The sequence below is a fragment of the Octopus bimaculoides genome, chromosome 1 (genome assembly GCF_046866305.1).
Source record: "Octopus bimaculoides isolate indiv1 chromosome 1, ASM4686630v1, whole genome shotgun sequence".
Lineage (NCBI taxonomy): Eukaryota > Metazoa > Mollusca > Cephalopoda > Octopoda > Octopodidae > Octopus > Octopus bimaculoides.
Genome location: NC_142928.1, coordinates 183927494 through 183953822, shown reverse-complemented (window position 1 = coordinate 183953822; position 26329 = coordinate 183927494). Strand labels below are relative to the sequence as shown.

Genomic DNA, 26329 nt, shown 5'->3' with positions numbered 1-26329 from the left:
CTACAAGTTATCTACTCAGATTATTAATATACATATGGAAGTTGCAATAAACGTCAGTGGACGGTGAGGTGATATTGGTCACAAGGCCAGTTTGCTAAACTCTTAGTTTGAATAACTATAATGATAAATGATACGTATGATAACTTTTGTGGCATAAGTGGCATATTGTTTGTTTCAAATGTTAACTTGCACGTGCGCATAAAACGCAATAAAGTAGTCGATTAAGAGTAGAAGAGACGGACTCGGTAGAAAAAAAAATCGGACGGACAGTGTCGGCATTCCAATCAAAATGAGGTGGTGATACAAATATGGTAGCAGACGAGAGTGTGAGGGTCAATCTGTCAGTAAGCAATGAGGTGGAGAGAAACTGTATAGTGGAGACAATGGGGTGAACAAAACTATGTCCCCGGTATGCGACAATAATGGAAGAGAATGAGTCGGCGGGCATTGTTGATGTTCACCAGATAAAATATGCCATCAATGATATGTTCACAATGATCAAGTCAATCTAAATTAGTTACTGAATAATTATATAAGCAACGACAGCAGTGTAAAATTAATGATACATTTATCCGCCGTGCTGAGTTAGGTTACTATTGAGAGAAAAGTTACTTCAGATAATAGATAGGCATCATATTCAGGAAGAATTTGCCTCACTCATTTTCTCAAGATCTCGGAAACTGGAGATAAACACTGCAGAGGTCCTGAAAAGGAAATAACCTAAAATACAAATTCCCCACTACCACCAAAAAAAAAATAAAATAAAATAATGGCTTCATATTTTAGCACAAGGCCAGCAATTTTAGGGGAAGGGGTAAGTGGGTTACATCGAACTCAGTGCTCAACTGGGACGAAAGGCAGAAGTCAACCTCTGCGAAAAAATGAGAAAGAATATAATTCACTCAGCTCGTGACACAAGGTTTTATTGGTCACAGAGAAATTAAATGAAGAGCCAATTCCAATGGTATTTTTGATTTGGAAAAGTAATACGACAAACACAAATGTTGCCGTAATAGTAATACGACTCAGAGATATTTGAGTTTAGTTGAGGGTAGAGAGATATCAGTGACAAATTGGCCAAAGAGTTATCCACCCCCCACGCCTTGGCCCAAAAGACAAACGAGTTCGTGCTGCGCCATTGTTAAAGAAATGAAAGCCTATAAGTAGAGGCGTGTACAAAGTACAAACAGGTTGTTGATGCAGCATTAAACAACTATCGACAGATAAGCAAAGACTTGGTTAAGACTTTTACAGAAATATATATCAAAGTTTCGCAGGAAAGTAAGACATAAAAGAATCTTTTGCACTCCGGTTCCACAAGGGAGATAATTGATAAGAGCTCTCCTGTGGGAAAGTATTTCGGGTGAGAAGTTCGAACGCCGTAAAAGGGATATTTCAGTTCTCGGTAAATATGTCTTTTATTTTCTGGTTTATTTCCATCTATCACATCTTTAATATCATTTTATATTTCTTTACTCTCAATTCAGTTTTATTTTCTAAGGATTCACATTATTTTACAAGAGTAATTAATCGTTGCTTGGATTTACCATGGGTTTTCTCTCTATATATAATGCATATATATATTAAGACGGCCTCCTGATTGCCGGGAGTTTTGTATATTCTGTTTCATCATTAACTCTTAATTAATTACATTTCTGAATTAGATATGAATGTGTGTGGTCAAATATACTGGCTATTATGCATGAATTGCAAGTTCGAGCGAAGCTTAATTCAACAGTTCTTCTATAAGTTCAGACAGAATTTCACGGTTTTTCACACGAATGGGAGTTAACCTCAGAGGAAAACCTACATGGCTTTCCTCTGAGGCTCAACCTGTTAGAAATAGCAGTCAAATCACACCCAACTGTTTTAAAGAACCACAAATTGGACAATGTCTCGAGATGCACTACGCCATAAGCATATAAATGGGATGGTCACAGCTGATAGGTTTTTTTCTCCTTCGATCTGCTCAATTAGGGCTGACCTAGTACTGATCAAGAATAATTTTGATGGTAATTCTTTCACTCTTGTACATGATATTTAAACATGGTGACTTATCAAAATAGTTTTGAGCTGAACATTGATTAAATTCTGAGCCAAATGTTTTAGTTAAATAGACAGGATATTAAACAAAAACTCCCAAATCCGCTTAAACGCTGTGCTGTCACGCCGTGATTATAATCTCGTGCCTATATTAGATTTATGAAGTTTAAATGCTCGAATATTACTATTATATTTTGCCTTTAGTAGAAAGGATTATTATTATTATTGGTTTCGTATAGATAACGTGTTGTTTAGCCCTCGGTCATCCTTAATCGAGTAGATCTAGGATCAAAGCTGTAACCACCTCTCCCTTTTATATATATGTATACATATAAGGGATAACGACATTCTTTAACATTATCCGATGTGACCTTCTTTATTTAAAATGCTATGGTGTGATTTAAGAGAAATTTCGCTGCTATCACTAGCGAGTCAAATTACTGCGCAGAGGTTCCACCATTGGTTCCTTTATAAAATGACAATTTTCTAACTGCGCCGATTAAAATATTTAAAGTTTCAAGCCTTTTATTTATTTTATAAAAGTTATTTCCAATTTTGGTTCGAATTTGTAAACTTTAAAAGAAATGTTATTTAATGTCCAGTTTAAATGAATGCACTCACACACACACACCGGCTCTGCATACACTTGTCAGGCTCTTGTTTTCTGTTTACTAACAACATTCGTATGATGTCTTTGAAATAACATCTAATGCATTGCATGTAAGAATCATTAGTATCACAAGATTAGGAAGCCTCTACTAATAGGAATAACAGCCAAATTTTCTTCATATAACATCTTTAACCTCCTTTAAAAGAGGAAGAAAGGACCCATTAGAAAATTCCTAAAAAGGGTGGGATGGTCACAGTTGGAATGCCTTTGATCATAGTTCTGTTCGATCACGTATGACTTGGGGTTAAATAACGATTGACAGTATTGCTTGATGGATTTTTTATACCCTGTTTAGCCATCACCAGTTACTTCTTAGATTACTATCCACAGCATAGTCCTTACTCGTAAGAGAAGTAACAAGGTAGTATGTACCATGCTTTCATTAATTATCTTAAATGCAACTGTTGCTGTGAGCAGATGTGGACAGCCTTCATGAAATTGGAAACTTGTTGCCATACATGCAAGGTTGTTCTTGGAAACAAGTGAGTGTTGGAGACAAAAAGGGCATCTGGCCATTGGTTAAGTATAGCTACATATCTATCTTAGGGCCTCTCCCTCTCGATTTTCTGTTGGGGTTTTCTCTTTTAACCTTTTTTAAATGCTCAATAATTACTCCACGCAACTACAGGGTTTTAATATTAAAATGAGCATGGTTTGTTGTAGAGCCAGTTCCACTGTCTTGTTCTTCAAACTTGTATTGGTCTGGTACAACAAGTGTCATGGGTCCAGTAGTTATCAGGATGTAGATGGAGCTACTTTCTCTTCAATGTGCAGCTAAAGAACTGAAGGGCCTCATCTGCCCAGAGTCTGTTGGAGTGTCTGTAAGTGACCTTCTTCCAGAGACAATTCGATGACATGCTAATTAACCCATACCTACTGATAGCTGCTACTACTCCTCCAGGTCAGGTGGTTCCACACTCCTTAAAATTTTTAAATGTCTGGACAGGGCCCCACTACTACATGCTGTTCAAATCATACCCAGGGCATGAAGATGTTGTGGAATCTGTCTATTGCTATAATGATACTTCTGGTTGCAGCGTAATTTATTGTTGGCTAATGCGCTAAGATAATATTGACTTCATTAATTATGTTCTGAATGTTAACACAGTTGTTTTTATATTTTTATATTATAGTTATTATAATTTTGATGTCTGAATATTTTAGTTTATCTCCATCACAAGCAGTTGCACTGATGAACACAAACCTGCTGAAAACATTCATTTTTATATTTATATTTATATTTATATTCTTTCAGGAAATGAAAACAACATTATCATACCTATTTTTCCTCATCAGTCTATTGACTGCACTTCTTCATTGCATTACATGCAGTCAGTATGATTCCAGTATAGAAGACAATGAATTTGCTGAGTTTGAAGAATTTGATGAAGGTCAGTTGTAAAAACAATTTGATGTTAAATTATCAATGTATATTTTCTTATCTTTTTTTTTTGTCCATTCAATATTTTATTTTAAAAAACAATGCTTATTGCATAAATAAGTTATAATGTTTATCGTATAAATAGATTATATAAATAACCTAGTATGAAATATATATCTATAAGAACTATGACATATTTTTATATATAAAAATATTTATGTCAAAAGGATTTAGAAACTTTGAGAGATGTGAGATAATTCGTTTTTAACAGTGGAATTCTAAGTAGATAAAGTTACAAATAATAGAATGTAAATTAGTTCGTTCTCTCTGTGCCATGAGGCACATAAGGCTACAACATAATTTCTTCAACCATCTCTGTTTTCTACTCTGTTTGGTTTCCAGCTTCTACACTCTTCTCATCTCCTTTCATTGTTAATGGCCCTTTGCCATGTGGTTTTAAGGTGCACTGCTGCTCTTTTCCCCTCAGGCTGTCACTTTAGTGCCACCATACAATTGCTTTCTTGATCTTGTCTGAGGATGTGTCTCTGATTCACTTTCAGCATCTGTCTTTATTTCATCACTGATCTTGATGATGCCAATGTAACAAAGCCTGAGGGAAGCATGTAAATTTTGAGTTAAAAAAACTCTTTTGGATAGAAGCTGAAGGCTGCTTGTGAGAATCGAACTAACACATCTTTTGTAAACATGACAGACGTTCTACCATTGGACAAAAGCAATCATTTGAAATTCTCAATCCATTTTAGAAACTTTGTTCTCACCAACGATAATTGTTTACTGTTTATATCTTATGGGTTTAGAAAATTCAAGAGACAAATTCTTTATTTTGAAAGGTGGAACTTGGATTAGATAAAGCTTTAAACAATAGCATGTAAATATTGGGTTAAAAATCAACTAAAAAGTCAACTTTTTGTATCCAAAAGCCTTTTTCTGCTTAACATTTTCAAACTATTATTCATAGCTTTATCTAATTCATATTACACTGTTCAAAACAAATTATAAACTTATATTTATATTGTATTATGGTAAGATGTAATAAAAGCAAACACATGTATCTATAAATATCCAAAAACATTGTTTTGGTTTAATTTAAATAAATATGTTTATTAAGTACATTTGGTATTAACTTCACGCTTTGATTTTGTGTCAGTTGCATCTGTTTCAATCCTTAGATTTCTCTTTGCTGCAACAATAACTTGATATCAAATAACTTGATATCTCATCTTAAACCCTTACATATTCATAGAGCTGGTCTTAATTGTCGTTATACTTAGCGTTAAACTCTCTTCCCATTCACTTCTCTGAGTTGGGCATCACATTACCATCAACATCATTCAATGTCCTTTGATGGAGATGATGATGCGATGCCCAACTTTTGCAATATTGTTTTCTCTGAGGTTGATTTGGTAAGCTGTCAAGATGTTACATGGAAACATCCACTCAGTTTGACACCTCACTCTAGACTTTCGTAGTCTCTTTATGTGGTTTGACAACCTTGCTTATTGATTCTAGTGTCAATTCTGACATTCAATAAGATCTCTCTTTGACTTTATTCAATGTTGTTTCAAGTGAGAATTTTGGAGAAAGTCTTAATGCTAGTAACTCAAACATGAGATATGTATACAGATAGGGAAAAGAGTAACATTTTCTGTAGGGTCCCTACTCTGTGACTATTCCAGAGTATGAACTCTTGATACTCCAATTCTTAACCTTACAGACACTGTTTATCTTGAAATTAATTATAGTATTGTAATAATTATTTGTTATAATAACCATACCTGTTATAGTCAAATTTTAATTTTACTAAGATAGGTTTGAAAAATGTTTTGTATACTTCTTAGTAGTGGGAACTTTTCCCCTTTTGTCTTGCAAGACACATGGCATCTTCACTAGTACTGGTGGCATGAAAAAAGCACACAGTACTTGCTGTAATGTAATTGGTATTAGGAAGGGCATCCTGCTCTGCTGTAGATTGTATGCCAAAGATGACAATGGAGTTTTATGCACACCTGCATCTTGCTGGTTCCCAGCCAGATCATCCAACCCAAGCTAACATAGAAAGCAGATGTTAAATGATGATGATATATATATATATATATATATATATATATATGATAGAATCAAAGATGGACTGTGAATTTCCTGTCTATGCTAAATCAGTATGAACTTTCACTCCCCAGATTCTCTTAGTTTTCTGCTAAATTTGTATATCTTTGTATTCTCTTCAGTATAAATGTTATTTGACTTGATGCCTTGCAACTGCCTGTCCCTCTTTTATTCTATTATAGTTATATTAGCTCAACCTGTACATTGCTTATAGACCACCCTTATTTCTATAAGTTCTTTTATCCCTTCATTCAATGCTGGATCTTAGATACTTGGTCTCAGCATTTATTATATGTACCTATTGTATGTCATGTTGGTACATTTTCTTACCTATTGCTTATGTAGAATAATGAGATCAAACCAAATAGTGATGTCTTGAAAGCATTTAATATGTATATTTCAGATCATTATGTAATAGATAACAGGAAATTATGAAAGACCTTCTTCAGTTGATACATTTCAAAATATTATACTTTATACAACTGAGAAGGCATTGTCTGTGCCTTAACGGGATTTCCTTGGAAAGTGGGAAAGTTGAGATAAGATACCCTCAAACCAGTGACTGGGCCCAAGTGCATAATAGACTCTGATCACACACATGCATACACATATGTAAAAATAGAATGCACACACACACACACATATACATATGAGTATATATAATGTGTGTATATACGACTTTGCCAGTACAAACTCGCCTGTCCCAACTCCATTTATGTGAACAGTCTAACAAGGATTTGAAGTAGTTTGTTCCATTTGATTTGAGTAAAAAAATTCTGGTAATGTGCATTGCTTCTAAGCATAACATAATCAACATTTAGCATTTGTTTTCCATGCTGGCATGGGTTAGATGCATGGACCACTGAAATTTACAAGTTTTTTTCATTCTCTCTCTGTTTATTTTGTCCTATTCCTTTCTGTTGAAAAGCGTAGACTTGAAATGTAAAAGACTTTTTCATTTTTCCTGAGCGTCAAACTAATATATTTACTTGTGGTTCATACATCTGTCTTCATGTTTTGTTTGTCTATAAATTTCAACTAATATATATATATATATATATATATATATACACACACACATATATATATATATATATATATATATACACACACACATATATATATATATATAACTATTTGACTTTTGAGTTGTTATTAATTATGAGCTCTGTGTCTCTTTACAGATGATCCGGTTGATTCGAATTCTAACTACAATCAACAAGAAACATATTTAGGAAGTGAGTCAAAACCGTCTTCAGAAGAGCAACAGCAGCAGCAACAAAAATGGTCCCAATATCCTGATAATACTGCTGAAGATGACGATGCTACTGTGGAGGTATTATGTGTTCTAGACAAATATTTCCAGTCTCTCTCTCTCTGTATGTATATATATATATATATATCATCATTTAACATCCGCCTTCCATGCTAGCATGGGTTGGATGATTTGACTGAGGACTGGTGAACCAGATGGCTACACCAGGCTAAGCTTAAAATCCAAGGTGTGTCCTCTTGAAGCACATCTGCTTATCCTACTATTCTAAATCCATAAGTAGATGTTATATTTGTGTGAGATATGCATAAGAGTTGAAAATACTGGAATATATTGTTGCAGAGTAGCTTATTTGTGTGTTATAATGTATGCGCACTAACATAGCAGTGGAGCATGTTCATTTCATTTTTAGGTTTTTGTGCATTTTCCCAAGAAGTAAAGTTGTCATCTTTCTTATTTCTTTACTGCCCACAAGGGACTACACACAGAGGGGACAAACAAGGACAGACAAATGGATTAAGTCGATTATATCGACTCCAGTGTATAACTGGTATTTATTTAATCGACCCCCAAAAGGATGAAAGGCAAAGTCGACCTTGGCGGAATTTGAACTCAGAACGTAGTGGCTGACGAAATACCGCTAAGCATTTCGCCCAGCATGCTAACGTTTCTGCTAGCTTGCCGCCTTCTCATCTTTCTTGCTCAATAAATGTTTGTCTTTGCTAATTTATTTTAAGCTTTCTTTTTACGTTTGGAATTTTTTCTTTAATTCTTTAGCAAATTCAGCTATAAGAAGATCTAGGTCTTCTGTATACCTATCTAAGAAGGGAGTAACTTCAATCAAGAACTGATATAAAGTCAAGGAGACTCTTTGGTCCTCTTTATATAGATATTCTCTCTTGTGCTGATGGCAAGATAAAGTGCAACCAATCAGCATGCGTTAGATGTACACAACGAAAAGTTGGTTGGCTTTCTTTGTTGCTCAGTGCAAGATAGCACAGATCATGACAACCTGTCCAACCCATACCAGCATGGAAAAACAGCTGCTAAAAAATGAGGATGGTATAGATTATCAAATGCAGATCATTTAATTTCGCTGTCATTGTCATTTAATGTCTGTTTTCCATGCCGGCATGGGTTGGACGGTTTGACTGGATCTGGCAAGCCAACCACTTTACAGAGTGTAGTGGGTGCTTTAAATGTGGTTCCGGCATGGGTGCTCTTAAAGTGGGGCTGGAATTGGTGTTCTTTACAAGGCGCCAGCACAAGTGCTCTTTACATAGTGCTGGCACAGGTGCTTTTTACATGGCACCAGTATCCACAGGGTTTCCAAAAAAAAAAAAACCACCCTTATGGTTATATTAACAAATTTTTTGAGTTTGTAAATATTCAGTTTCTAGTCAGGTATATGATATATGTTGATGTGACCTGGGCTTTTTCATGATTTTTTTTCTCCATTCTTTTCAGACGGAAGATGATGAGAATGATTATTTGAATGATGATGAAGAATTTGAAGGATTTGATGATAAGGAACGTAATTTTGGCAAAGGCAAATCACATGAAGCATCTCCTGGACTCACTATTCCAAATGTAAATATACATATATTTCTTTTACTTGTTTCAGTCATTAGACTGTGGCCATGCTGGGGCACCACATTCGAGAGCTTTAGTTGAACAAATCAGCCTCAGTACTTACTTTAAGTCTGTTATTTATTTGGTATCTTTTTTGCTGAACTGCTAAATTTTGGAGGTGTAAACAAACCAACACCAGTTGTCAAGCAGCGGTGCCGGCGACAACATAGATATGCATCACGGACATATACACATGACAAGCTTCCACAGTTTCCATCTACCTTATTCACTTACAAGACATTGATCAGCTCAGGACTATATTAGACGACACTTGTGCGAGGTGTTGCACAGTGGGTTTGAACCTAAAACTATGTGGTTGTAAAGCAAGCTTCCTAACCACACAGCCATGTTATTAATTCTGCTACAACTACCAGATATTATAATTGCTTGCATGCCATAAATGTTTTGTCAAACAAACAAATCTTAGATCTTGTACAAACTTTTGATTTTGTAGTTTTCTTCCAGTAAGACCATTCATAGTATTTGAAATGTCAAGAATTATTTAGAATAGGCATAGTGGAATTACAAGTCCTAATGAGATTTTTTGAAAGCCGACTATTGTTATAACGATGTTTAATTACTGTGATTTGATATTTTATTTTCAGATACCTTACCATTTACACACCAACTGGGACAGTTTTTATATGGAGATGTTGATGTTGGGTGGGCTTTGTGCATATTTCTTGAACTTTCTGGCTGGAAAATCAAAAAACCACAAATTGGCTCAAGCTTGGCTAAATGGACATAAAGAACTGCTATATTCAAATTTTTACATTGTTGGTAAGTTGGGACCCATTCAACATTATTATTATTATCATCATTGTTTAATGTCCACTTTCCATGCTAGCATGGGTTGGACGATTTGACTGAGGACTGGTGAACCAGATGGCTACACCAGGCTCCAATCTGATTTGGCAGAGTTTCTACAGCTGGATGCCTTTCCTAACGCCAACCACTCCTAGAGTGTAGTGGATGCTTTTATGTGCCGCCGGCACGAAGGCCAGTCAGGCAGTTCTGACAACGGCCACACTCAAAATGGTGTATTTTACATGCCACCTGCACAAGAGCCAGTCCAGCAGCACTGGCAATGATCTTGCTCGAATGTCTTTCCACATGCCACCGGCACAAGTGCCAGGAAGGCGACGCTGGGCTAAGGTGCCATGACGATTTCGCTTTCGCTTGCCCCAACAGGTCTTCGCAAGCCGAGTTTCGTGTCCAATGAAGGAGACGACGTTGGCATGGGTGCCAGTCGTCGAGCGTTACACCATTATGTGGATGGTTGAAGGGAGCTGCGAAGAGCGAGAAAAAAAAAGAGAGAAAGAGAAGTCTTAATGATGTGGGGTAGGGGGAAAGTAATAGTTATGTTGTTAAAAAGTGAGTGGAAGGGAGAAATAGAGAGAAAGAAAGTAGTACAATGTTTGGCAGAGATGTGATGTTGTGTAGTGAAGTTAAAGAAATGCAGATAGAGAGGGGCGGGCAGTTATATTAAAAGTGAGAGATGCTATGCCAGCTGATGCATTACACTGTCGCATGGTTAGTGCAAGTGAGAGGTAAAGAGAGAGAAGTGATGACATGAGAATTACGGGGTTAAAAAGTTTGTTGAAGATAGAGGGAGAGAGAAATATAAAGCGTCTAGGGTAAGGAAATTTTAGACATCATATATTATTGTGACTGACAAGAAAATAACATTTTAATGTTCAGTTTTTTTATATCTTCTATTTGTCAATCTATTTATCTATCTATTCACATTGACAAATACATTGATGGGTGGATGGTGGAAAGAAGGTTTATATTAAATATAATAAAAACTTATAGATTAAAAGATACATTTTTCAATGATAGTGAAATAACTTAGCAAAATAGCTGTGAATGTTATATTTTTAGGTTTAATTTGTTATTTGAACTTTGTATTGTCGGAATCGATCAATACATCGACAGCAGGAAAAGTAGATAGAAACACCTGAAAGAACTGAAATGAAATGAAAATAATCTTGGTTGGCAAACTTATCCTGAGCTTTGTTACTGAAAACTATAATGATGGTAATGGTGGTGATTAGTGAAAAGTGTAGTTTTTTCTTTTTATTGAACTAAATTTTTATATCGCCTATCACTTAATGCATGCATGTAAGTGCAATTATTTATCGTCTGCTCACTTGAAAATTGATATTTGTTTATAAAATATGGATAACAGATGAGGTATGCTAACAAGAGAAAGAATGGGATGGTAGAGGCAATGTTGTAAAGAGAAGCAGAGAGTTGAATCACTAGAACAAGCATGGGAGCAGCAGCATGGAAGGGGAAATATGAATTAAAGAGAATACAGTGAATATTTACAGCAGATAAAATAATGTGCTTAAAATAGAATAGGAAATGAAAATGAGACACTGTCAAAAGATTTGTAAGCATATGGTTGAAAGTTAGAACATTGGTGACATGAATATTCCTTGTAATCATTGTGAAGCTCTGGGATTTATAAATGAATCACCAAACTGCTGGGGGAATGGGAAAGTCATGCTCCTTCAGTTACAGCCTTATCCAGAAGAGCTGAAAAGTTTTTTAAAATGAAAAATAGACTTTCTCATCTTTTCCCTGTTTCATCATCAATATCATTGTTTTATTGTCCATTTTTCCAAGCTTTTTTTCTTTTTTTTTTTCTTTTACAGGGGACGATGGAGCTACCAAAGATGCTCAGTCAGGAATGTTGCTCAAAGAATCAGAGAATGTTTATGTTCTTTGGTGCAGTGGTCGTGTCTATGTTGAGGGAATGCTAGTTGAATTAAAGTTCATCAAACGACAAGATTTAGTTAATACTATCGCTCGAGCTTTGAAACCTTCATCAGATCAAATTGTGAGTAAAACATAAAGTTGTTCAGATTCAGAATGTCCATTACACACGAGAAATTTTATTTAACAAATTCATTTTGTGTTTCTTAAGTCTAAAAGTGTATTTTTTTCCTTCCTGGTGAGTTTAAAAAAAATTTTTTATTTTATTTAATTTTTTTTTTTGATAAGTTGGCCAGAGCCCTTAACTAAATATTTTGGGTTAAAGCTACATGCTGGTCTGTCTTACATTTTGGTTTCAGTTGGGAAGAAAACCCAGTAATTATCTAAGGGAAGAAGAGCATTGTAGTTTGCTTGAAGCATGCTGGTGCCACATGGAATACACTTGTGCCAGTGGTGTGTAAGCATACCCATCCTGGTGGAATGTAAAAAGCACCCAGCACACTTTAAGTGGTTGGCGTTAGGAAGGGTATCCAACTGTGGAAACCATGCCACAACAGACAATTAGAATCTGGGCAGCTCCTGTCAAATTGTCCAACCCATGCCAGCATGGAAAACGGACGTTAAATGATGATGATGATAATAAAAATGGAAACCTTTTACAATGCAAAAAGAAAAATGTTTGATGGAGAAGATAACAAAGGATTGAGTTATCTGGGGGTGTAAGGCTCTGGAGAAGACCTGCCCACCTCTACAAAACTAACTTCTGGAAGCACTATGTCTGTGTGTATATGCACAAATGGGCACCTCATCCAATCTCCTCCAGATATCTCCTCTTACCCATCATCTTTGTCACTGCAACTCCCTCCCCCCTTGAAACCATCCTACTTTTCTTGCTACCTAGAACCATTTCACTTAGCCATTCATCCATTAGTGTTCTCCTCACCCACATGCTTGTGATTCAGCACCCTATCTCCACTAAATTATCAAATTATCTCCCCTCATGCTTTGCACCTGCCTCTCCCTCTCTCACTCTCTCTCCATTCTACATCCCTGCACTTTCCACAACTCATGTATCATTGGTCATCCATCATTCCCTACATCCACTCTTCAATCCTACCCAATCTTTAAAGTTGTTGCCCACCTCCCATCCCTCATCTCTTGCAACCCACCCCCTTTTTCTTAATTCTTCTGGCCTAATGCTCTTCTACTCACCTCATACCTTGAGGAGCCACCTTGACTTGCATCTCCAACTGACCATTCTCACTCTTGAAGATGAGTAATCATGTAGCTCTTTTACAAGAACCTGCTTGCCCCTCCTCCCCTTCTTTCATACTTTAACCCCTCATCTTCTCTCATAAATACCCCATCTCATCCCACTGGGTTTTATAGCTTCGCAAGCTGATCTCACTAGTTCCAATGACACAAAAAAAGCACCCAGTACATGCTGTAAAAGGATTAGTATTAAGTAGGGTATCCCGCTGTAGAAACCATACTAAAGCAGACACTGTAGCATGGTGCAGTTTTTGGATCCATCAGAACCTATAAACCATCCAACTTATGCCAGCATAGAACACAGATGTTAAATAGTAATGATGATATATTTCAGTCACAAAGGCCCATCTTCAGAATTAAACAGTTAAGAAATGTTTGTCTATACAGAACTAGCCATGTTCACCAAAGTCCTTTACAACCTGTGCCTGCGCAACATAAAATGCAGTTGTACCGGCACCACATAAAACACACTCATGCCAGCACCATGTACTTGTGCTGGCACCACATAATAAGCACTTTTGTCAGTGTCATCTAAAAGCACTCTTGCTGGTGCCATATAAAAAGCACCCCAACACACTCTGTAAAGTGGTTGGTGTTAGAAGGGCATCCAGCCATAAAAACCATGCGGAAACAGACAAATGGTGCCAGGACAGCTCTCTGGCTGGCCAGCTCCTGTCAAACCATCCAGCCCATGCCGGCATGGAGAATGGATGTTAAATGATGGTGGTGATGATGATAAAACATTTCTTGACTGTTTACTTCTGATGATGGGAGTTTGTGCTTGAAATACATAAAGGTTATTAAACTTTTTCCTTTTCACATTGTAAGAAGCCCTCCATCTTCACTATTTTACTATCTAAGATTAGTTCAAATGACTTTATCTTATCTAAGTTGGTCTTAGTCTTAATCAAATGAAATCAATATCTTTTTATTGTTGCAATAAATGTTGTATAGTGAAACTGTACACCCCTCCTGGTAAAAGTGATAGTATCCAGCCATTATAAATAGACCAGTAGCTGGTCAACGTAGAAAAGGTCGAGAGTATGGGTATACTGTGTTGATAGCCATGTCTGTTCTGACATAGAAATTATACTGTGATACTGAGTGGACATTATAACGATCCATCCCTTTGACGAAAATAGTACTACTGTACAACTGGGGGTTGTACAGTGCCAGATAGAACCATGTTATTGACGACTTTGGAATATAACGATATGTCAGAGCAACAACCGTTGTGAAAAGACAGATACAACAGTGGCAAAAGACTGCTTTACAACAATAAAGACAATAGTTATTGATACTAAAATAAATTCTCAATGTATCTGTTAATATATTAACTAGTTGCACATATCTTTATTGTTGGTATATTTTTAAAGTTATTTATTACAAAATATCTTTCATTTTAATTTCAAGTTGTTCTAAATCTCACTTAGGTTGTTACAGTAGACATGGAACCAAACACAATGGATAAATTTGTCTGCTGTGTTGCCCAGAAAAAAGTTTGTGCCAAGTTACATCGAGACATGTATGACTTAGTAAGTATTTAACTGTTTATTTTATTTCTATAAAGCACAATTATTATTGGTGGACTCTTATTGTAAACAACAGATGAGGGTTCTGCAACTACTTACTCTTTTACTTGTTTCAGTCATTTTGACTGTGGCCATGCTGGAGCAAAATAATTTTGTTTATAATGGTCAAATATTTGTTCTGTACCTTGGCTCACTCTCTCCATCAAATCAACATTGCCTGTGCAGGTGCATGGTGTGCCACATATCAGATCTTGAAGCGGTTGCAGAGTGACACGAAATGAAGTGTTTTGCTCAAGAATGCAATACACCACCTGTCCAAGAATTGAAACCATGATCTTGAAATTGTAAGTGCAACACTCTAACTACTGGGCCATGCACCTTCACATCAAATGAGAGAATTATCATATAGTAATTTAAAACTGTATAATTAGTAAAACTCTTAATCATGAATGCCCTGACTATATTAGACCTCTTGATGAGAACAAGATTATAAGATTTCAAAAATTAGAAATAAGAGCTTGTCAAAAAAAAATAAAGCAGCAGTAATATTGAGAAGCTGAAATCTGTTGTAGTTTGGCAAAATTAAAAGATATAATAAAATGGTTGTGATTGTATTATCAATAGAGCTTATAGTCAAATACAAAAAAAAAAAAAAAAAGCTGTTATTTATTTATGTTTGAATGTAGAAGATACTTTCTCTAAACTTGGATATTTGCATAATGATAAACATTTTGTGAAGCATGAATGGAATATATCTGGATAGGCTGAAGAAAAGTAAGTGATGTGCTTTCAAGAATTGAATCAGTCTTTGTTGCTTACATTAATTGCATTCTTTATGCTTACATTCTCTTTCTCTCTCTCTCACTCTCTCTAGATGTTTATATTTGTGTGTGTGTGTTTGTCCCCCCACCATCGCTTGACAACTGATATTGGTGTGTTTACATCCCTGTAACTTAGCAGTTTGGCAAAAGAGACCAATACAACAAGTACTAAGCTTACAAAGATTAAGTCCTGGGGTCAATTTGTTCAACTAAAGGCGGAGCTCCAGCATGGCCGCAGTCAAAATGACTGAAACAAGTAAAAGAGTAAAAGAATAACTACAGTGAATTTGGTTTTAGAGGCTGAAATATGTCACACATATTTTCTATAACTTAAAGTTTCTATATATATGTGTGTATATATATATATATATACATATATATATATATATGCGAGTAAAAATAAATACAAAAAAGGTTTTTTTTTTGTATGATTGTGTATAGAGGAATATATTATTTTGCTTAAAAGAGTTCCAACACTGTCTGTTTTTTATGTTTTATTTATATTCCTGCAGAACTAATGTGGGGTATAGAATATGGAATATACAATATATAATATGATATACAATATAAAATAAAATAAAAATGGATGGCACCATGAAATAAAGTATTGAATGTAGATGAAATATTGAGTGTTCAATATAAAGGATCAAATATATAAATATATAAAGGCGACTCGAGTTTCAGGGCTATTTCCCTTCGTCATGGCTGGTATGACAGACTTTATACGTATACATATATATATATATATTTATAAAATTAATATAAACAGGAATTTGCAATGTTTCACCAAAAAGGAGAATTATAATTGTCACTAAATGTGACTAGGGTGTTAGAAACACCTACATTGCTAGAAATAAGAGCTAAAATACTCTAATGCTGTAATCAATGCACATAAATGTAAACATATACATCAACAGGGTCCTTAATCTTCCAAAAAATGCTGAATGACAATTCTTAATACTGACGTCAGTTTTGGCAATTTCTGTTTCCTCCTCTGTTAAGACTGGTTCAAACTTTGGCTCTGTTCGTTCGGACTTGCTTCTCTATTATGTTTTCATCATCCAAATTAATGGATGATTTAGTGATTCATTAATGTGTATACATAAAATTTGTAGTGTTTCACCAAAAATATTTATGTGTGTGTGTGTGTGTAAATGTGTAAGTCTTTGTGGTTACATTTGTGCGTCTCTGAAAGTCACTGAGCTACATACAAGTGGTCATGTTAGTTCCTCTATCAACAAGTCACCTGTTGGTTTGTGCCTTCATCAGATGTGTGAAGTAAGAAGATCCTTACTTGGAAAATAGCTAATCCTAAGCAACAGGATGAGTGTCCAGCTATAAACTGATACCTCAATCATTGGTATTTCTATGCTAGCATGAAAAAAAATGGACAAAATGTGAAAGAATGGCAGCAAAGGATACTACAATAATTAGTTGTGAGATGAAGTTTCAGAAACGATTTCCATTCCACAAAATTTAACTTATTGAATAAATTTGTAATTTATGTGAGTTAGTTGTTTTAGCTTCGAGAAGAAACCTTTTTTGCTGTGTAAGAGGAAAATAATTACTTATTTCTTTCTTTATTCATTTATTTATTACACTTTTATTTTTTTAGAGTCAGTTTTGCACTGAAAAGAAAAATGCTGAAAAATTTGATTTGCCATCAAGTTATCAGATTTTAAGTGAAATTGGAGAAGCCACATCTGCTGTCATAGACAAACGGGTAAAGTTTCCTAAAATTTTTTAATGAATTCTAGCAGAAAGGAAATGTTTTGTCTTTTTTGAAGTTTGTGTGGTTAAGGTGTTTGCTTCCCAACCATGTGATTGGGGGTTCAGTCTCACTGCATGACATTTTGAGAAAGTGTCTGCCACGATATCCCCAGGACAATCATACTGTGTGAGTAGATTTTGAAGATGGAAACTGAAAGAAGCCTATCATATACATGCATGCACACACACACACACACACACACAAAGCCCATCATATGTGTGAGTTTTTGTTTGTTACAACTATCACATGAAGTCAAGACTTCATGTGATAGTTGTAAATGAGTGCTGCTATCGTGCAAGCAGTGTCCCTTGTTCCCAACATCCTGCATAAACATGTCTGGCTATGGGGGAAAGAATACATTGCTCCGAAACAAATGAGTTGGTGGTGAGAAGGGTGTCTGACTGCAGAAAATCTGCCTCAATAATCTCCTTCTGACCAATGCAAGCATGGAAAAGTGGACATGATGAGAATGTCTGCTTGATCAGATCTGATCTTGGGTTCAATAACAACCATAACACACAGGCATTCACACACCATGGATTTTTGCTTCCAGTTAACATCTGGATTTTGATTCACTTCTAAACGCAGGAAATGTTACCTGTTATAAACAGGCTTTCTATTAACCCTTTAGCATTTAAATCAGCCTTATCTGGCCCTAATAGTCTTCCTGTTTGATTCTCGAACCAGCTGGATCTGACCTCTCACACCTACCCTACATTGTCATTTTTAAAATTAAACAGTCACATCATCAAAATGTCAAATGCATTACATTTTGGCAAATTTTGAATGCTAAATTGTTGAAGGAAGAAATCTCTGATCATTTCAGCACATGTCAGCCAGTGACAGTGACAGAAACAGATGCCTCATGACTATTGTATATATTCATACGCATGCACAAAGCCTATTGCAGACAATTGCTTTTATTCAAAATGTGTTAGCAATTATGTCATTGTTACATGGGTCATTATCATAATTTATATAACAAGACTGAATGAACAAAACAATATTATATATCTGTTTACTGATTGTCTTTAGCAAAACATTTTTACCTGTGTTTACTATATAATTTAAGTCTGCATTCTCTTATGTTTACTTATTAATTATAAAGTTTGCTTTTGTTTGTAGGTTTATCACATACTGACAAAATACGAAGGACTTGTAGAATATATACATTTCTCAGACATGTACTCAGGACCCAAAAATCAGGAGTAAGTTAAATGGATCCTTTTTTTCATTGTTTTCAGAAGAGGAAAAATTGTGTGATTGATGGGAAATAGATGAATACACCGAGTTAGAGTATGATGAAGGTGGTGGTAGTGGTGGAAAAGGAGAAAAGATATGGCAAGTGATCGGAGGTGTGCGTGCAGGTTTACTTACATATCAGGTGGATGACTTCTGTACATAGTGGTAGAAAAGGTATTCATAAATGCACTATATAGTTTGTTATACCAGTTGTTAGTTGGAAAACTGATTAAGCAGTATTCATCATCATTGTTTAACGTCCGCTTTCCATGCTAGCATGGGTTGGACGATTTGACTGTGGATTGGTGAACCAGATGGCTGCACCAGGCTCCAATCTGATTTGGTAGAGTTTCTACAGCTGGATGCCCTTCCTAACGCCAACCACTCCGAGAGTGTAGTGGGTGCTTTTACGTGCCACCGGCATGAAGGCCAGTCAGGCAGTACTGGCAACGGCCACACTCAAATGGTGTTTTTTATGTGCCACCTGCACAGGAGCCAGTCCAGCAGCACTGGCAATGACCTCACTCGAATGTCTTTTCATGTGCCACCAGCACAAGTGCCAGTAAGGCGACGCTGGTAACGATCACGCTCAAATGGTGCTATTTACGTGCCACTGGCACGGAAGCCAGACAGCTGCTCTGGCAACGATCATGCTCGAATGGTGCTCTTAGTGCTCCAATAGTTTATATTATACCAGTTGTTAGTTGGAAAACTAATTAAGCAGTATTGATGATCATAATTGTAAGAAAATAATTGATGATATTTCCAAGAATAAACCTGATGGATTTATTGTTTTGTTGTTGCAGTGAATCAGTACCACAGAAGATGCCTGCATCAAGACCAGTGATAATATTTTGTTTCAATGGTATGTTGTTTTATTTGACATAAATTTATGTATTTTTCATTTTTATTTCATGGTACATTTTACTATGTATACTTTAGCAAACAATACCATACAGGCATAGCTGTGTAGTTAAGAAGTTCACTTCACTCCCATGTGGTTTCAGGTTCAGTCCCAGTGTGCAAGTGTCTTTACTGTAGCTCTGGGTCAACCAAAGCCTTGTGAGTGAGTTTGATAAATTGAAACTGAAAAGAAACCCCCTTTTTATCATCATCATTCTAATGTCTACTTTGCCATGCTTGTTTGTGGCAGATGATGGGGGTACATTGAGTAAAGTTTTCTACAATCAAATGCCCCTCCTGATACCAAATCTGAACTGTTTCCAAACAAACTAATAATTTCCCAGTCTATGAAACAACAATCAATCTAGACATGGTCTCATGGAACTGGAAATAAATGGCCTTTTGTTTACAAAAATTGTGCAATATATTGAGAGGTCCAAACATGCTTTCATGGTGAATGGCAAGCAAACTACACTGTCAGTGAGGCCATTGTTTACAACCAGTGAACACATGTGAAAATGAGAGGAAATACAAACTTAGTCACATGCACTGACACATGTATAAGGGGTGTTTTTGTAGTTTATACTTCTGATTTTCTCACAGGGTTTTGTTCAGTTCAGTAGAAGACGCTTTTTCAAGATGCCACAAAGGCAATGTTCTTCTTTTCCCGTCTTCCATAAAAAACATGTCCAGCCATGGAGAAACATTACCTAGTTTAGAAACAAGTGAGGGTTGGCAAGAAGGGTAGTCAGCCATAGAACATCTGCCTCAACAGGCTTCTATGTTGGTTCAGCAATAACTATGCTGTTAACATATGTTGTTACTCTGTTATAAACATATAGTGTAATCAGTTGTTTCTTCTTTTAACCTATTGCAGTACCTGGCCGAGGTCATACAAATACAGCTGACATGGAATCTATGAAACCTCTGATGCAAATGATATTTCACTGTATTGACAAAGTCAGTCGAATGCAACTTAGTAAAGATGTAAGTTTTTGAATATTTCATATGTGTATATATGTATCTATGTATGTATATATATACTAGCTGATGTACCCAGTAATTCCCAGGAAAGCAGGGCTTATCCCTTGGTTCTGTTCTCATAATTGTTTTGCTAATCCAGTAACAACAATACAAAGTATGTAGCCCTTAAAACGGTTTTTGTGCATTTGCAGAGAATACCGAACTGTCTTACACAGGATCTTGTTTTAGGAATTTCCAATAAGTTATGAATGCCCAAATTGTGAAGTCAGTTATATAATAACATGAAATTAATTACCCGATATTAAGAATTCAAATAAAGTAGCCCCAAAAAGGGCTTTAATGCGTTCCCAGAGTATATAGAACATAGGAGGAAATACTAATAAGGTATGCATACTAAAATCGTGAAGCATGTTACGTAATAACAGGCTAATCAGATATGAGATAATAACAATTCAAAGTAAATAACTCTGAAAAGGGCTTCTGTGCATTCCCAGAGAATATTACCCTCAGCAGCACTAGTGTTGGTATATTCGTGAATAAGTCACTAACCGAAATAAGTGGATCTATTGTTTAGGAAAATACTATTTAGTTGTTTAAGGGTTGTACTGGATAAATTGCGAAAATAACTCTAACAGTTCAAATACTAAGAAATAAGCATACTCAATTTGATTTATACCTAAATAATTTAGGAAAATGAATGGGTTATTTCTCTTGGCTTTTAAAATAAAATATATTAGATATATATAAGTATCCCTTCCAGGGACCGTATTATCGATTTTTTTTTTTTCAACAATCTGAGAACCCTATGAGGTTTCCAGACACGAGTTCTACTCCGTGTCAAGTTTCATCAAAATCAATAAAACAATGTCGGAGAAGTTAGCTAACAACTCCACAAACAGAATTTCCCACATATGTAGTATATATATATATATATATATATTGATATTTGTACAGTTTTGTATGTTTGGTTGATTGTTTCTTCTAGGAATTGATTTATATGTGCTGGAATCTTCTGTCCAGTATTTAGATTTTAGCACAGCATATGGAGAGGTTGTGTGTAGGAATGAAGTTTGGTTCTTATACAACAGCAACAAACACAGTATGGTAACAACATGGCATTGGATCTGGCTGGGCTGTAGTTAGGTTTTCTTTGTTGCATTAAAAGATTTCAGTGTAGTTAAACTATAATGAAGCTAATGTAATAACTAGAAAGCCTTGCTGATATTTTTCATGTTGTTGTTTCATAATAATAATGAGGATGCATGTTTAAGATAACATCACAAAACTGCTGCTGTTTCTTGAATATTTCAAACCTTCATTAAGAGATGCCCATCGTCCATTTTGGTTAAATTCTTTTCATGCTTAAATCACCTCAGAAAACACGTGAATATCACAACTTCTCATTTCTTGTCTAAAATTTCAGATTTCTTTGTTCTTCCTTAACTACAGAACATTTTTTTTTTTCATTGATGTTGATTCTTAATGTATTTAATCTTAAACCATGATAACCAATCAGTCTGGCAGAGAATCCTGCTTGAGAGCACAACTTGAACAAATAAAGAGGGTTTTTTTTTTCTTTGTTGTAATCTTGATTTTACACTTTAAAAAATGTAAAAGATGTCAGAAGAAAACAGACAGCAACCACCATATCTTCGTTTAACGTCCGCTTTCCATGCTAGCATGGGTTGGACGATTTGACTGAGGACTGGTGAACCAAATGGCTACACCAGGCTCCAATCTGATCTGGCAGAGCTTTTACAGCTGCATGCCCTTCCTAACGCCAACCACTCCGAGAGTGTAGTGGGTACTTTTATGTGCTACCAGCATGAAGGCCAGTCAGGCGGTACTGGCGACGGCCACGCTCAAAATGGTGTATTTTACGTGCCACCTGCACAGGAGCCAGTCCAGCGGCACTGGTAACGACCTCTGAGAAAAATTTAAACTCTGCTCTTCAAAATTTTATGCATTTAGAAGATTAAATTGAGTAAATCTTACTTTATGAGCAGAAGTAAGATTTTGTCTATATGTCATCTCATGTCAGATGCACCTCTTCCGTTTTATTTTCAATCCAGTTCTCTTAGATACTATCACTAACTTATCAGTAATATACTTTGTAGAATCATAACAAAGCTGTGTTGCTGAGTTTGAGAATAGTTTTTTTATTTGTTGACTCTTATAAACTGAATATTAATTTTCTACATCATTATTGTATTGCAAAGATTGATACTGTCATTATAAATTCTTCCATGTAAATTGAAAAGAAAAAAAATAAAGTTCTTACTATCTGTCTATTTATTGTAAATAGGCTCGTCAAAAGGCTGAAAGGAACCGACAAAAAGCTGAAGAAGCATTTCTAAAAGCTGCCCATGCTCAGCGCCAGGAAGCTGCACAACAGAGAAGAGAAGAGAAACGAAGGGCAGAAAAAGAAAAGATAATGAATGAAGATGATCCTGATAAGACTCGAAAGTGGGAGGTGAGTGTTGGCCCTTGTTCTAAGTAAAGTATAAAGCAAAACAATTGCTCAAACATGATAAACAGCTTCTGGATATCTAATATTTTGAGCCAATGGCGTAAATTTAAAATCAAATCTACTGTGAGGTATTGAAGTTGACAAAAACCCAAATAATCTGATATCACAGTTCCAGATTATTTGGATTTTTGTTGCAATTTTTCTGCTTTTAACATCAAAATTTCTTTTTAGCGTTTAGACTGGCCATATCTGGCTAAATTATTTTACCTGTTCTATGTTCAAACTAGCCAGATCTAGCTTTTCATATCTTCCCTACACTGTCATTCTAAAAATAATCACATTTTTGAAATCATCATCATCATCGTCGTTTAACGTCCGCTTTCCACGCTAGCATGGGTTGGACGATTTGACTGAGGACTGGTGGACCAGATGGCTGCACCAGGCTCCAATCTGATCTGGCAGGGCTTTTACAGCTGCATGCCCTTCCTAACGCCAACCACTCCGAGAGTGTAGTGGGTGCTTTTACATGCCACCGGCACAAGGGCCAGTCACACGGTACTGGCAATGGCCACGCTCAAAAAGGTGTTTTTTACGTGCCACCTGCACGGGAGCCAGTCCAACGGCACTGGCAACGACCTCACTCGAATGTCTTTTCATGTGCCACCAGCACAAGTGCCAGTAAGGCGACGCTGGTAACGATCACGCTCAAATGGTGCTATTTACGTGCCACTAGCACAGAAGTCAGACAGCTGCTCTGGCAATGATCACGCTTGAGCAGTCATGTTCTTATTTATCTCATGCATGCTATTGGTTCTTGTACAACAGCAGCAATTATACTGTGGTGGTGATACAGCTCTGGATCTTGTTTCTGTGTTCCACTGGGTTCTTTTCATTGCATTAAAAGATTTCAGTGTAGTTTAACTATAATGTAATAATGAGAAAGCTTTGCTGCTACTTTTTCTGTTGTCAATTATGAGGATGCATGCTTAAGATAATATCTCAAAACTGCTGCTATTCTTTGAATATTTTAATCCTTCACTAACATCTAGCGACTCTTCTTTTTTTTTTTTAACCTCATATTTGTTTTGTATTATAGGAACGGGAAAATAAAAGAGATCTGAAAAAGAAACAACCAAAAATGAAGGTATGCAGTCTCTTCTTTTTTTCTCGTTTACCTCATCTATCTCTCTTATCTCCTCTTACTTATCAGACACTGCTCTAAGCACTTTGTCCAGTACTTTCCCAAAACTACATCATCATTGTTTAAAGGTCCATATTTTGTGGGGATGGAGTTCAGGGCAAACTTTCTATTGCTGGATGTTCTTTTCACCAACCCTCACTTGTTTCCAAGTAAGGTAGTATTTCCCTATGGTCAGATATGTTTACACAGAATATTGGAAGTGATTGGCATTGCTTATGTCAGTGACACTCATTTACAATTATCATACTGTGTAAAGACAAGGACACACAAACACTTTCCTTCTCTCTCTCTCTCTCTCTCTCTCACTCTCTCTTTCTCTCTCTCTCTCTCTCTCTCACACACACACACACACACACAGTTTCCATCTACCAAATCCACTCAAAGCTTTGGTTGGCTTGGAGCTAAAATAGAAGATACTAGCCCAAGTAAAAATTATTATTGTATAAAACAGGACACAGTGATTCAAAAGCCCGGTCTTTGTTGATAGAACAAGGCTAATAATAAAAATTACATATTCTATCAAATACCATTTCATTAATTAATTAATGGTTTTTTTTTTTCTTTTACAGAGGATGACACTTTCTTGAAACATTTGAAATCTCATCTGAAAGATGTAAAACGCTATGGACAATTTGTAATTCTTTGAAATTAAGTTTTTTGCATTCACTAAATTATAGCCAACTATTCAGAATGAATTTAAAAATGCCATATGTTCTTATTTTGTTTATTTTTTGACTGAAAAAATTTTCCAAATTCTTATTAAAAAAGAAAAAGAAAACAAGTGAAAAAGAAAGAAACAAAAGCTTGATTTTTACCTAATATTTATCTATTTAATTCCTTAAGAACAACAACAATAACAAAATATTAAATTAACTTTTACAAACATTCCCCTACTCCCAGCCAAGCCACTACTCCCAGTTTTGAAATTTTGTATATGTAATACAATAAGAAATGTTTGCCTTTTCTGCATGTTGTGTGTGTTTTTGTTTGTTTTATTTGTTTCGGTCATTTGACTGGCCATGCTGGATCACTGCCTTGAAGGGTTTTTGGTTGAACAAAATGACCAAGACTTTTTTTTTAAGCCTATTGCTTATTCTTTCGGTCTACTTTGCCGAACTGCTCAGTCATGGGGACATAAACACACCAACATCGGTTGTCAAGTGTGATGGGGACAGACACCAAATCCACTCACAAGGTCTTGGTCAGTCTGAAGCTATAGAAGACACTTGCCCAAGGTGCCATGTTTAATAATTTAAATTCTTAGATTGTTTGAAGAAATCTGATAAGTGTCAGACTGTTCCAAAGTCATTGTAGTAAATTTTGAACTGGAGAGAACAAATGTGTGCAAAATATACAAGATATGCTCCTGTGAATTGAAAACTAAAATAATTGCAGAGGTATCTAGCATTTGTTAATCTGGAGAAGACCCTCGACAAGTTACATGCTTTGTAATCTGGGGTTTCTGAGGAAATTAGGATAGATGAATGGTTATGAATGTTGTACAAGCCAAGTACAGATGTGTAGATAGTGATAACTGCAGTGTTGAATTTAACATCTCGATAGGGGTCCACTATGCCTCAATCCTCATTTCCTGTTTTTACAGACCTCCAAGTCATAACAGAAGAGTTTAAGACCTACTGTCCTTAGGAACAGCTTTATGCTGAGGACTACTGTATGGGTTGTAGAACAACATGATGATGGAGGGCATTCATACTCATTTTGGTCTATGAGTGTCTAGTTGTTTGATCAACTAAACAACTGGCAAAGTAGCTGAGTATTCTTAATCCATCAGCATTTAAACTGGCCATATCCAGCCCAAATATTCTACCCGTTTTACATTCAAACTGGTCATATTCAGCTGCTCACTTCAACCCTATTTTCTAAAAATAAAAAAAACAAAATTACAAAGCTATGAGATAATGCATGGTTAATACTAAATTTGAATAAATAACCATCATATTTAAACAGAGTAATCTGAACAGTTAAGGGTTAATGTAATTTTCAGGTAGAATAAGTGTGACAAGGCTGGGACTTTGAATTCCAGTTGATTTGATCAATGGAACAGCTAGCTCGTGAAATTAACAATCATATGGCTGAGCACTCCACAGATACATTATATGTAGTTTCAGGGGAGATTCAGTGTGATACAGAGTGTAACAAGGCTGGCCTTTTGAAATACAAGTACTACTCATTTTTGCCAGTAGAGTGGACTGGAGCAACATGAAATAAAGTGTCTTGCTCAAGGACAATGCATTGTTATGAATTGAACTCACAACCTAACGATCT

At 35.8% G+C, this 26329-nt stretch overlaps 1 protein-coding gene across 1 annotated transcript; it reads left to right on the top strand.

Annotated features, from left to right (window-relative positions):
* Positions 1-1356: 1356 nt before the first annotated feature.
* Positions 1357-25008, top strand: LOC106872723 (PAT complex subunit CCDC47). Its single transcript, XM_014919805.3, has 14 exons — positions 1357-1405; positions 3969-4104; positions 7403-7554; positions 8959-9081; positions 9729-9903; positions 11787-11971; positions 14553-14654; positions 17088-17195; positions 18369-18451; positions 19292-19350; positions 20266-20375; positions 22678-22845; positions 23939-23986; positions 24613-25008. The coding sequence occupies exons 2-14, from the start codon at positions 3972-3974 to the stop codon at positions 24628-24630; spliced, it is 1464 nt and encodes a 487-aa protein (XP_014775291.1). The 5' UTR covers positions 1357-1405; positions 3969-3971; the 3' UTR covers positions 24631-25008.
* The last annotated feature ends 1321 nt before the right edge of the window (positions 25009-26329 follow it).

Excerpts from the sequence above, each read along its gene's own strand:
- LOC106872723 (XM_014919805.3), top strand. The coding sequence starts at position 3,972 with ATGAAAACAACATTATCATACCTATTTTTCCTCATCAGTCTATTGACT. Across the intron at positions 11,972-14,552 it reads AACCTTCATCAGATCAAATT|GTTGTTACAGTAGACATGGA; the intron begins GTGAGTAAAACA and ends AATCTCACTTAG. Across the intron at positions 18,452-19,291 it reads TCAGGACCCAAAAATCAGGA|TGAATCAGTACCACAGAAGA; the intron begins GTAAGTTAAATG and ends TTGTTGTTGCAG.